Source organism: Castor canadensis, chromosome X (assembly GCF_047511655.1).
Source record: "Castor canadensis chromosome X, mCasCan1.hap1v2, whole genome shotgun sequence".
NCBI lineage: Eukaryota > Metazoa > Chordata > Mammalia > Rodentia > Castoridae > Castor > Castor canadensis.
Genome location: NC_133405.1, coordinates 130,015,013 through 130,029,623, shown reverse-complemented (window position 1 = coordinate 130,029,623; position 14,611 = coordinate 130,015,013). Strand labels below are relative to the sequence as shown.

Sequence of the window (14,611 nt, the reverse complement as noted above, 5' to 3'; positions counted from 1 at the left end):
CTGGGCCATATGTTGCCTTATAGGTAATTATTTTCCTTAAATATTTTCTTTCTTTCTATTGATGTAATGAGACCCTAAATTCATCTCTCAGAGATAACCAAAACTACAACCACCAATACTAAACTACATCACAGGTTTACAGTAAATCTGAAACTGAAAAGCAGTTAAAATCCATTCTCTGACCATGTAAAGTGTGCTGTCCAATGGAAGTTTCTACAATGATATGTACCTGTGCAGTCCAATATAGTATCCACTAGCTACATGTGGTTACTGAACACTGAAAATGTGGCTAATTACCCTCAGGAACTGGATATTTTTATTTTATCTAATTTTAAGTAATTCAAAAGTTTTAATAAGCCACATATAGTTCAAAGTTTCTTAACCTAGGCATTATTTACATTTTGAACAGGATAATTCTCTGTTGTGTATGAGGGCTGTCCTATGCATTATAGGATGTTAGCAGCATCCCTGACCTCTACCTGTTTGATGCAAATGCCATATTCCCCTTAGTTTTGACAACCAAAAATGTCTCCAGGTGTTGCCAAATGTCCCCTGTGTGGGAGGTAAAAATAACCCACAGTTGAGAACCACTAGACTAGTAGCTACTGTATTGAATAGCAAGGTTCTAGAATATGCTTAAAATGCATATGGCATTCTGGCTGAGAAAAAGAACTTGCCTCTATACTCTATGGAGGCACTAGTAGCTTTGTCACGAAACCAAGGACAGTTAAAAAATAGATGTAAACAAAGAAATGTCTTGTTTTCTTTATCTTGTTTCCATGTCATAGAGATGGAACCAGGACAGTAATATTGGAAAATTCTGCCTCAGTCAAAGCTCCCCACGTAAACAGCAGAAAAGCTATATTTGCACGTGTTTCTTCTATCCTTGATCTAGATAACTGAATATATCCATCAGAGTTTCAGTGTATTATCTGGGAAAAGTAGCAAATAGTACTCAACTAGTAGGTTTGCTATAGGAGCTAAATTAGATGATGCATAAAGAGTTCCTTACTTAGTACTTGGCATGTAGTAGGTGTTCAATACAATAGTTGCTATCTTATACATGCTCTCCTGAGCAAGGGGATAGAAATTTTCATGCCTTCTAACCAATAATATAAAATACCAGTGTAATTCTATTAAAAATAAAAGTCTGATTAAAAAACTAGCCAATCTCTATAACGCTGGCTTTATTTTAAATGCTACTGACCACAACATTCAATAATGTTGAACTGTGAATCCTGATGTTTTTAGAATCCACCCCCTTGATGCAATTAAAGGTGTAGGAGGAACCGCTTCAGTCTCTCCGGGATGACAAGTCCGTTGATCTTATGATGCTGCTGGATTCCAAAGCATTTCCGGATCCTCAGGCGACACAATTGCATCAAAGAGGGGGGTCCTGGAGAAAGAGCATACGACAAGTCACACGTTGGTTTCATTGATCTAAGACTACTTTTCCTTTCCTTTTTTAAGTATACTAGATATAACATTATTCTAAGGAAATAAATAATATAGTACTGTTTAAGACCATTTTCTGGCATTTTTTTGTGGGAGGCATTTACAGGCTATGCTCTCTCTTATATCTAACTGAAGTAAGTTCATTGGGCTTTAATTTATAACAGAGTGAAAGAAATTTAAAGCTTAGCCTCACTAACAGAGGCTTAAAGAAACTAACTTGAGAAGTACACAACTATACAAAAATTTTAATAGTGAAAAAATTCATGTTTGACGGAGTTCTTTTCTTTTACTTTCATGTTTCTAGATGCACATCTATTTTATAATTTTAGAAAATTTATTTAAATATAATGAGCTATTAGTGAATCATAAGTGTATGTTATCTTATTAAGTCATACTTGCTTTTATATTCTGTATTCAGAGCTTCAACTCATGGGTGAAAATTGAACTAGCATAAACCTTACATGGGAAACACCCAAGACTTTACGTTTTAGGATGATGGTTCCAAACAGAGGCAGGTGGGGGGCGGAGGGAAGAAAGAGGAAGAATTTTGCTCCCTAGGGGACATTGGACAATGTCCGGAGACATTTTCTGTTGTCACAACTTGAGGAAAGTGTTACTGGCATCGAGTGGATAGAGGACAGGAATACTGCAAAGCATCCTACAGTGCCCTACACACTGTCCTGTATAGTCCCCAACTGGTCCAAACTGTCCATAATATCAAGATTCAGAAATCCTATTACAAGATAAAAGGATAAAGAATGATTTTCTACTCCCATCCCTACTCTTTGTATCAAATTATAATGGAAAGTCTCTTTTGGAAAAAAAAAAACAAACTCAAGAATTCCATGAAGCAGTTGGGCTCAGTATAGACTGCACTTCAGAATTCTCTGGGGTGGGGAGAGTTTAAACTACATGATGCTGAGCTCCTCCCCAGAGAACCAATTATTGTTGGCTGGGGACTGTGCATCTGGATTTCGTTAAAGGCATTGGACTTGAGTCATCTTATTTTGTGGAAGAACAAAATCAAAAGGAAACTGTGGCCTCTGTTTTCTTATAGCCTCACTACAAGCTACAGGTAAATTGAATTACATATCTCTCAGGTGATGGAGAATAAAAAGAGGTGGAAATAGACAAATATATTCAAAGAAATGAATGCAAGATTTTTATTCTGGACCTAACAACACCTTCAGGTGGGCAGTGTTGGAATTTAGGGCACCTTTCAGATTATGACCAGTGTACTGAAGGCATATACTACCAAACTGCAAAAAGTACACTGTGGGGAAATGGAACTTAATCTAACTTCACTAAGGAATGTTGAAGGATATAACTAACCATATGTGCTAGATCACGGTCAAGGGCAACTATAGGAGGTACTGATAAAGCATTATGACGAGCAAGACGTCAGAGTAAACCTGATAGAGAACTATGAAAAGCAAGGCATCAGAACAGGTCAAAGTGACTACCGATGGCCCACTAGCGGTTGAGTGTTTACTACAAGTAGAACAATGTGCACCAACGGCAGCTCTAATTTTATAAAAAACAGAGCTGAGCATCTGCTGCAGCTTTGCAGCCTTTTGCTGGCACCTGCAAGCTTTGTTCAATGATAAAATAACTAAATGTATATTTATGAATGGATTTATTCCTTTAGGTCTTGATTTCTTTCTTTTTCTCTCGCAATAATACTTATGATGCCTTAAGGCCAAAGTACATTTCAGGGGGTGGGGTGCTCCATTGGTGGGTGCTGGGCTGAGAATCATTTTTACTTTTCATTGTGTACCATGAGCAAACACTGCTTACAAAGGTGGAGGGGTAATATTCTTGAAATCCTTTCCCTTTCCCTCCAAAGACAGGGAAATCTTGTCTTTCCTAACAACTAGGCAAAGGACAGGCACAGGACATGGTTGGGTTTCACCTAACATTCTCATGCAACTACACTACTGAAAGAGGACAGCAATTTAATTAAGTCACTTCCCTGGGCACAGAGAAACAGGTGGCCTGGACCAGCAAGGATACCCAGAGACAGAAACTGCTGTGCTAAATATTCAGGTCTGACTTTCTGTGCTTATCTGGTGGGCTTCCAGCCTGCTGAAGAATGACCTCACCAGAATCCCAAAAATGACTCTTGGGAGGCAAAATAAGCAGTGATTTTTTTCCGGTGATAAATTATTCTTTACTACTTACTTATATAAATATACTTATATACTATATAGTTACATACTTACTTATGCATATATTTCTTTTTGGTGCTGGGGAATCCAACCCAGGGCCTTACCCATGATAAGCACATGCTCTACTTCTGAGCAACACCCCAAACTCCTATACTTTATAAACAAGTGGAATCCTTGGCCACACGTGTAGTCACCATGCAAAATGTGAAATAAAGAAATTAAATGAACCCAGGTCTCTAGGAATCGCTTTGGGAAATAAAGTGGAAAGAAAAAGCCAGAGGCGATTTGAAAATCTTATGAGACTATTTGATGGGCAGGGGATATATACATACTACATTATGACTTTAGGGGGCCCTGAGGCACATTTGCCTTTGTGGATGACTTTCCTAATAAAAAATTTTAAAGATTATATCTTACAACTGTGTTGGTTAAAGATGAATATAATCTAGGATGGTTTTTGTTCATTTTTTTCTTATTTTAAGAGAAATTATTAAGGCATTTCTGTAAGCCTTAATGTAGAAGAAACCAGCTCCACAGATAGATAGATAGATAGCATTTTTTGAAAACGAGAAATCATCCAAATGTGGATACAATTTACATGATTATCCCACTGTTTAACACAAAGAAGTCTCTACTGGACAGTTCCTTCTCCCGGGGTCATTTTTCCCTAGCCTTGCCTACACTGCTGAGGATGCAGGTCATGGAAAGTATCCTGGGGCAGTGAATTCCTTGGTCCACTTTACTCTCTGCCTAGAGTCAGACCTATTTCTCAGCTTGTAGAGAGAAAATAACCAGATTATATGCCATCAGAATCCTTCTGGTAGGGATGCCTGCTTCAAAGTCCCACAACTCTTAACACTTAACATAGTCAACACTCTGGTAAGAAAGCAGGTACTGACCTAGATGCTGAATACCTCTAGACACATTATCATGTCTCTCTCCAACCCCAGCGGTCTTCTCCCCATCCCACACCACAGAAAAGTACTGGTTCTCCCATGCACACTGCTCAATCACAGTGACTGGTTGTCTGAGTCAGAAGTGTCAGTTCTTATTTATGGAGGAGTGTGGACTTTTCATTGGTTAACTTGCAACAGTAAATGTCTCTGGATTGGTGTGAAACACTAAAGAAGTGCCCTAAACTCTTAATTAGCTGCATTTTAACCTCAGAAAACAAATGTCCAGTAGTTTAGCTCATCTATAGTGCAGTAAGACATCCTTGGGCATCATACAACACCAAAGAGGCCCCTGCTGCATCATTCTAAAGCATGTTTCAAATAGTTTTAATATTAAAAATTTTAAATAATGTTTTAATTCTTTGAAAACTGGATTGTCCCGTATATGAATATCAGACCATCTCAAATAGTGTGTCTCTAACATGCCAAACAGCAAGAGGGTTATTTACTCCATAACCAATATGGCATTCCATGAAATACTAAATTGTCTCAACTTCTCCACATTTGGTGATGGCATCTTTTATAGGGATGGAAGTCAGACAGAACTCAGTAAGTATCTGCCTCCTACTAGAGACCCAAGGAGTCTCTATGGATTAGGGCTTAGGTTCCCGCAAAGAAGCACCTTCTCTTTCTAAGAAGATCTGGATCAGTGGGGTTATTTACTCCATAACCAATATGGCATTCCATGAAATACTAAATTGTCTCAACTTCTCCACATTTGGTGATGGCATCTTTTATAGGGATGGAAGTCAGACAGAACTCAGTAAGTATCTGCCTCCTACTAGAGACCCAAGGAGTCTCTATGGATTAGGGCTTAGGTTCCCGCAAAGAAGCACCTTCTCTTTCTAAGAAGATCTGGATCAGTGGGCTCTCTGGAGGCACCACCTCCACAGGACATTTGCCTTCGGCATTCTTGGCCTGGGTGTCTGCTCCGAAATCCATGAGCAGGTTGGCCAGCTCCCCACTGGACATCCTGGCAACTGCATGAAGAGGGGAATCCAGACCTTTGCCTTGATTCACGCTAGCTCCTAAATGCCACAAGAATAAAAGGGGTCAATTGAAGATCAGAGCCCAACCATGCCCCCTCTCAAAGCACTGAGCCTCAAAATTCCCCAACAAAATAGGATCTATGGCGAGCATTGCGATTCTGTGAAAACAGGAAATAATTTTATTCTATCTAATAATGTGAGAAAATTGTCATTTAAAAATGTGATTGAAAGTACAGCATGAGCTATGTAGCATATGAACCTAAAAATCTGCCACTGAGTGTTATACATGCCCATGATATATTAAAGAAACTTTTGGTGTCATTAAAGCTACACATTCATTACTAATAGAGTATAAGTATTAGCGAGTATAGCCCGAGAGTGAGGTTAGATCATGCATCACATCAAGCAGCTTAATTCACACAATGAGCAGCCATCATGAGATTTAAAACCTGAGACTGTGTGATTTGGGCTGTGAAATGCAATCAATTGATGGGGGCATCTTCAAGACTGGAATGGCTAATTTCAAGATCACCGGGAAGGTGGCTAAGTTCTCCTCTTCAAGAGTAAGGTAGATTTTTTAGGACCGTCCCCACCCCAACCCCACCTCTACACTCTTAATAAGTCCCAACCAAGTCCAGAGCCTCTAGTTCTCAATGTGAAATGTGGGGGCATGTCATTTTACCTGAGTTGCTAGTCCTTCAGCATAATGAGAATCTATGGAGAATCTATGTCCATTCATGCAATAAATGTTAACTGAATTGTTCTTATGTTATTTTGTAATTTGTCAGAGACACCAAACATGACCATTTCCTAAGAGCTTTAAAATGGGTAGAAGCTTAAAATCTACCTGAGGGGAGAGAGAGAAAAGGAGAGAGAAAGATAGAGAGAGAGAGAGAGAGAGAGAGAGAGAGAGATAGCTGGATGGCTGCCAAATGACTGCAAAGCAATAAGGAATATTAGAATGTTCAGTGGGGGAAGAGAATCAATCCTAGAGTCTTAAAGAATGAATAAAACTTAGATAATTAAAGAAGTGATGAAATGGTGTTTCAGGTGTTGAGAAAGGGGCTGGACAACCTCAAGGAGGTGAAAGGGAATGATATACACATGCGTTTTCAAGGAAAATATAATATTTACAACAGGCTAAAAATGGGCCAAGCCCAATTTCCCTAACCAAAAAGAACTAGTGAAGACTGTCCCAAATAGCCAAATTCAGCACCTTTACAAGTTGTGCAGGGTCTAATTATAGGATTGGCCAGAGGGAGAGAGGCAGAGGAAAGGAAAGAGAAACTAATGATCATTTAGGTCCTCCCTGGGAGGAGGTATCACCACCATCACCATCATCATCATTCTGGTTATAAGTAAGAGAACCAAAATTTGAACAGTGTAAAATAACTCTCCATAAGAACAGTATGAATTCTGATGTTACCCAACTCCATCACTCACATTCTTTCCTCTGCTACAATAGAAAAATCTTTAAAATACATTTCATTTACTTTTCTTGTTTTGTCTTTTTGTCTTACCTGACTCCAGAAGCTTCTTAGCACAAGCTATCTGCTGATTTTGACAAGCCACATAGAGAGGAGTGCCCAGGTGGATGATGTTATAGTCAATGTTGCCCCCATGAGCTACAAGGGAATCGATGCACTCCATGTGGCCTGCAGCCCCAAACAGGAGAAAACATAGAGCATAACTTCGTTTAGCATGGGAAACAACACTGTCCCCATTATTTGCATGTTTAAATTTGTTATCAACATATCCAGGGATCAAAAGCCATTTCCTTTACTTATAATAGGGAATAATTTTAAACACTGCCTTTAGTTAATGGGTTGACCACAAAATATGATCTGCAGCTATGGATGGAACTGCCCTTGAGTTCACTAGCCATAGTACACAGCAAACAACTATCCACCTTTTTCAATTGTTTGTGATTTTGTAACTAGTTGAGTTGGGGAGACCTATGAGGAAAGAAGGATTACAGATGGACCTGAAAAAGAAAGAGCACAGTGTAGGCCATAGGACAGGGAAGGAAACATACAACCTCACCAAAGACAGGCCTGTTAGAAAGAGGCCATGGCGAGGATGCGGGGAAAAAGGAACCCTCTTACACTGTTGGTGGGAATGTAAACTAGTACAGCCACTCTGGAAAGAAATTTGGAGGCTACTTAAAAAGCTAAACATTGATCTACCATTTGATCCAGCAATACCACTCTTGGGGATATACCCAAAAGACCATGACACATGTTACTCCAGAGGCACCTGCACACCCATGTTTATTGCAGCACTATTCACAATAGCCAAGTTATAGAAACAGCCAAGATGCCCCACCACTGATGAGTGGATTAAGAAAATGTGATAGATAGACCCCTGGCAAACCTGACTAAAATGAGGAGAGAAAAAACCCAAATTAGTACAATCAGGAATGCAAAAGGGGAGATAACAACAAACACCATGGAAGTCCAGGAAATCATCAGAGACTACTTCGAGAACCTATATTCAAATAAATTTGAAAAATCTTAAAGAAATGGAGATTTCTAGATACATATGATCATCCAAAACTGAACCAAGAGGAATTAATCACCTAAATAGACCTATAACACAAAATGAAATTAAAGAAGCAATCAAGAGTCTCCCCAAAAAGAAAAGTCCAGGACCTGATGGATTCTCTGCTGAATTCTATCAGACCTTTAAAGAAGAACTGATACCAACCCTCCTTAAACTGTTCCACGAAATAGAAAGGGAGGGAAAACTGCCAAACACATTTTATGAAGCCAGTATTACACTTATCCCAAAACCAGGCAAAGACACCTCCAAAAAGGAGAACTATAGGCCAATCTCCTTAATGAACATTGACACAAAAATCCTCAACAAAATAATGGCAAACCGAATTCAACAACACATCAAAAAGATTATTCACCACGACCAAGTAGGCTTCATCCCAGGGATGCAGGGGTGGTTCAACATATGAAAATCAATCAACGTAATAAACCACATTAACAGAAGCAAAGACAAAAACCACTTGATCATCTCAATAGATGCAGAAAAAGCCTTTGATAAGATCCAACACCACTTCATGATAAAAGCTCTAAGAAAACTAGGAATAGAAGGAAAGTTCCTCAACATTATAAAAGCTATATATGACAAACCTACAGCCAGCATTATACTTAACGGAGAAAAACTGAAACCATTCCCTCTAAAATCAGGAACCAGACAAGGATGCCCACTATCTCCACTCCTATTCAACATAGTACTGGAATTCCTAGCCAGAGCAATTAGGCAAGAAGAAGGAATAAAAGGAATACAAATAGGTAAAGAAACTGTCAAAATATCCCTATTTGCAGATGACATGATCCTATACCTTAAAGACCCAAAAAACTCTACTCAAAAGCTTCTAGACATCATCAATAGCTATAGCAAGGTAGCAGGATATAAAATCAACATAGAAAAATCATAGCATTTCTATACACTAACAATGAGCAAACTGAAAAAGAATGTATGAAAACAATTCCATTTACAATAGCCTCAAAAAAATCAAATACCTAGGTGTAAACCTAACAAAAGATGTGAAAGACTTCTACAAGGAAAACTATACACTTCTGAAGAAAGAGATTGAGGAAGACTATAGAAAGTAGAGAGATCTCCCATGCTCATGGATTGGTAGAATCAACATAGTAAAAATGTCTATACTCCCAAAAGTAATATACATGTTTAATGCAATTCCCATCAAAATTCCAATGACATTCATTAAAGAGATTGAAAAATCTACTGTTAAATTTATATGGAAACACAAGAGGCCACGAATAGCCAAGGCAATACTCAGTCAAAAGAACAATGCAGGAGGTATCACAATACCTGACTTCAAACTATATTACAAAGCAATAACAATAAAAACAGCATGGTACTGGCACAAAAACAGACATGAAGACCAGTGGAACAGAATAGAGGACCCAGATATGAAGCCACACAACTATAACCAACTTGTCTTTGACAACGGAGCTAAAAATATACGATGGAGAAATAGCAGCCTCTTCAACAAAAACTGCTGGGAAAACTGGTTAGCAGTCTGCAAAAAACTGAAACTAGATCCATGTATATCACCCTATACCAAGATTAACTCAAAATGGATCAAAGATCTTAATATCAGACCCCAAACTCTAAAGTTGATACAGGAAAGAGTAGGAAATACTCTGGAGTTAGTAGGTATAGGTAAGAACTTTCTCAACAAAACCCCAGCAGCACAGCAACTAAGAGATAGCATAGATAAATGGGACCTCATAAAACTAAAAAGCTTCTGTTCATCAAAAGAAATGGTCTCTAAACTGAAGAGAACACCCACAGAGTGGGAGAAAATATTTGCCAGCTACACATCAGACAAAGGACTGATAACCAGAATATATAGGGAACTTAAAAAACTAAATTCTCCCAAAACTAATGAACCAATAAAGAAATGGACAAGTGAACTAAACAGAACTTTCTCAAAAGAAGAAATTCAAATGGCAAAAAAAACATGAAAAAATGCTCACCATCTCTAGCAATAAAGGAAATGCAAATTAAAACCACACTAAGATTCCACCTCACCCCTGTTAGAATAGCCATCATCAGCAACACCACCAACAACAGGTGTTGGCGAGGATGCGGGGAAAAAGGAACCCTCTTACACTGTTGGTGGGAATGTAAACTAGTACAACCACTCTGGAAAAAAATCTGGAGGCTACTTAAAAAGCTAAACATTGATCTACCATTTGATCCAGCCATACCACTCTTGGGGATATACCCAAAAGACCATGACACATGTTACTCCAGAGGCACCTGCACACCCATGTTTATTGCAGCACTATTCACAATAGCCAAGTTATGGAAACAGCCAACATGCCCCACCACTGACGAATGGATTAAGAAAATATGGTATCTATACACAATGGAATTTTATGCAGCCATGAAGAAGAACGAAATGCTATCATTCGCTGGTAATGGATGGAATTGGAGAACATCATTCTGAGTGAGGCTAGCCTGGCCCAGAAGACCAAAAATCGTATGTTCTCCCTCATATGCGGACATTAGATCAAGGGCAAACACAACAAGGGTATTGAACTTTGATCACAAGATAAAAGCAAGAGCTCACAAGAGAGATATGAGGATGGGTAAGACACCTAAAAAATTAGCTAGCATTTGTTGCCCTCAACACAGAGAAACTAAAGCAGATACCTTAAAAGCAACTGAGGCCAATAGGAAAAGGGGACCAGGAACTAGAGAAAAGGTTATATCAAGAAGAATTAACCTAGAAGGCAACACACATGCACAGGAAATTAATGTGAGTCAACTCCCTGTATAGCTATCCTTATCTCAACCAGCAAAAACCCTTGTTCCTTCCTATTATTGCTTATACTCTCTCTACAACAAAATTAGAAATAAGGGCAAAATAGTTTCTGCTGGGTATTGTGGGGGTGGGGGGGAGAGGGAGGGGGCGGAGTGGGTGGTAAGGGAGGGGGTGGGGCAGGGGGGAGAAATGACCCAAGCATTGTATGCACATATGAATAATAAAAATAAATTAATTAATTAATTTAAAAGAAAGAGGCCATGGTGGGTACAGGTGAGGCTTAGAAGAAGCTGCTAAATCCAACAGGACCAGAGGTAGTCTGGCAAAGTAGAGTGGGTAGAAATTGAATCATTCTCCTCTAGTTCATAATGTCATACCTTAAAACATCATTTCTTCTTGCTTCTCTTGTTGTACCATTTTAGTTCTATATATCCAGCAAATATGATAAGTTAGCATGTGTGTTAATAAGTAAATTTCAATGGTTTTGGAGACAATTATCACATGGATTGGTCCAGTCAAAAGGGAAGACATTCTGGAAAGCCATTAGGGAAGCTATGGCAAAGTATAGCCATGATGATAATGATGATGATAAACACCGGAGAAATTTAAACTTACAATTTTATTTTTTGTCTCAAGAGTTAAGAAAATCAGGAAACTTACAGCTTTATGAAAAGAATTACCTCAAAACAATATAACTTATAGTTCCCCAAATTGAAAATTTACTTCAACTGAGTTAGCTCAGATAATTTTAAGGCCTTAAAATAGAAGGATATAATTTGTTTTATAAAATACCTTGATTTCTATGAGGTCACAAGTTCAACAATATATTCCACAAATATGATGGGTAGTCTACTATGTGCCAGACCCTGTTCCAGAAATACAGTGCAGAACATTCCAGATGCTTTAAAGGGGAGATTTTCAAACTTATCGTGCATCAGAGTCCCTGGAGGGCTTGTTAAACCAAACATATGGCTGGGCCCCACCCCCAGAATTACTGATTGAATGAGGCTGGAGTGGGACCCAAGAGTCTACATTTGTGAGCCCAATTGTGCTGATGTTTCTACTACCAGAACCTTGCTTTGAGAACTGATGTTCTAAAATACACCTTTTTCCCCCAATTTCTTTTGACCATAACATGTACCTAGAAGGACTGGGCAAAAAACCTAAAATTCTCTACAGATTTACCTCTTTTAGCAGCTTCGTGGATGGGAGACACCAGATTAGTCCCACAGTGGGGGCTGGCTCCATGCTGCAGAAGCAATTTCACACAGTCTTGACTGCCGCTGACACAAGCATTGAACAAGGGAGTATGCGAGTCTACAGTCATGGTGTTCACCTGGAGGGAAAAAAAGCTCCAGGATGAAGATAGGTATTGTGGTATCCTGAGTTCAAACCTAGTCTCTCCTACATTCAAGATGTTATTTAATATCTCTGAGCCTTAAATTCCACAACTGAAGAGAAAAATACTGAATTCTAGAAGGTTGTCATGAAAAAATGAATAAGGTATCAAATGTAAGGCAGAAGGAATTCTACTGAAGGTTCTATTTCCTCCATGCCCTCTCCAGAAACATGAACTTTGAAAATAGTTTGGATAATTTTCATAGCTTAAACACTTAAGCTATGAAAACTTAAAATTTCCTTACTTTAAACTTCCATGCCAGACCAATCTAGTTTCCTCCCAGAAGCCAGGGTAATCTTCTAAAATTGCTAAAATACAAATTTTAAACTTAAAAACATGACTTTCATAGAAATACAGTTAACACATGCCTAAGATTTCATTCAACTCATTCATTAATGAGGGAATCAGTAAGATGGTAAGGCTGGTTCATAGGAGAACTTATACAAGCAATCAATAGAAGGCTAAAATACATTTGCTAATAAATAGAAAAGGTGGTTAATGTCCCATAAGGCCATAAAGCTATAATTTTTGGGGCTATCTTTTCTAATGCTGGAAACTGGACAGAAATTTATAAGTAATGTCTAATGTTACAATGTTCAGGGTACAATGCAATAGTTAATAGCAAAGCCAAATGCAGACAGATCTTCTACACTGTTAAATAATTCTTTGGTGAATCAAATGATAATATTGTGAAGATGATGAATTCATTTGCACACTGTATTTCCCAAGTGAGTCCAGGACCTGAATGAAGTACAAAAGATGCCCTGGGTGCTCACTCTCAGAGTCTCACACAAGTACCCTAGGTACCTCTCTTGCTTCACCTTAGCCCTTGCCTTGTTTCCAAGTTTTGACTACATTTCCCTAACCCAGTTACAGATCTGATGATAGGCTCACCTCTGGCTCTCTAAAAAAATCTCAGAATAAAGCCCATCTTCTTGGTAAAGACAACAAGATTGCTTGTGTTTTGAATCCTCTCACCCGCTCTGCTTTCCTGTTGCATCACTTCCAGTCCTTTACATTTGCTGCTTCCATTGTTTGGGAACCCCTTAATTTCCCTTAGCTCGTTATTCAGCTGACTGACTCCAATGGGCCCTTTAAGTTTCAGCTTAGAAATCATTTCCCATAGGAAGACTCTTTGGACTTCTCTACCCATCAGAAACAGATGATCACTTCTATATGCTCCCAACACTCATTCCATTGTGGTAGTTTGAAAAAATGGCCACAGATTCTTTCTATCCCACTAGGCACATTCCTTTATGATATGACTTTGCAACTCCTCCCATCGCAAGTTGGAGACTATTTTTCCAATACTTGAATCTGGCCTTATACATGTGACTAGCTTTGGCCAATGAGACAAAAGCAAACATGATGCAAGAAGAAAGTCTGCCTTCTTTTGCTGCTCTTGGAATCAATACCTGATACCATGGTGAACAAGTTCAGGCTGCTTGCTAAAGGATGACAGACTCCATATTTTCTATCTCCACAGACATCCCAATCATTCTGGTCAAATATTATGTGCTTCCTACAATATTTCACTACTCTCCACCACAGGAATGAAGGCAGAAATATAAGAACTATTTATAATTAGTGTCCAATAAAATGCTAGAGACTGTAAACATGATTTTCTAGCTAAAAATTCAGTATTTCATTTATGGCTAAAGTAAACAAGCTTGATGGGCATAATACTCTTGAAAAACACCATTCTTCATATTTCAAATCAGGCTAATCAAAAGCACTGGACATTATTCAGAAAGGATAGAAAGTCGTTTCTCATTCTTAGATATTTGTTTTTAGGATATTATTTGAAACTTTTTTTTCTTTTTATTTTTGGTGGCACAGGGGTTTGAACTTAGGGCCTCACAGTTGCTAGGTAGGAACTTTACCACTTGAGCCACTCTGCCAGCTGTTTTTAGGATATTACTTGAGCATCACTTACCTGAGCTCCATGCTTTAGCAGAATACTTGCACAAGCCGGATGACCTCCAAGACATGCTTCATGGAGTGGAGACACACGATCCACAGTGATAAGGTTCACAGGCCACCCCTAGAGTAGGGGAAATGCTCAGAATAAGGGGTGAAAGCAACAATGCCCTGGGGTTGGTTTTTCAGCTATGATTCCAGTACCATGACAATTCTTATAAAAGTTAACATGTACTGTCAGACAGTACACTGAGGTGTTGACAGTGATGTGAAAAAAGGAACCAACATATACTGTAAGTGAGAATGCAATATGGTACAACCACTAAGGAAAACAGTTTAGCCAGGCTGATAATACATATGCCTACAACCCAGCATTTGCATTTAGTTGTACACACTCCAGAAATACACCTAAG

At 38.7% G+C, this 14,611-nt stretch overlaps 1 protein-coding gene across 1 annotated transcript in view; it reads right to left on the bottom strand.

Moving 5' to 3' along the window:
* Window positions 1–1,163: 1,163 nt before the first annotated feature.
* Window positions 1,164–14,611, bottom strand: part of Asb9 (ankyrin repeat and SOCS box containing 9) — a 41,583-nt gene continuing 28,135 nt past the window's right edge. The window contains exons 3-7 of the mRNA XM_074064258.1: window positions 14,215–14,322; window positions 12,065–12,215; window positions 7,086–7,220; window positions 5,413–5,604; window positions 1,164–1,396 (exon numbers count right to left, since the gene is read on the bottom strand). Coding sequence (XP_073920359.1) covers window positions 1,272–1,396; window positions 5,413–5,604; window positions 7,086–7,220; window positions 12,065–12,215; window positions 14,215–14,322 — 711 coding nt within the window. The 3' untranslated portion in view covers window positions 1,164–1,271. The remainder of the gene's footprint in view (window positions 1,397–5,412; window positions 5,605–7,085; window positions 7,221–12,064; window positions 12,216–14,214; window positions 14,323–14,611) is intronic.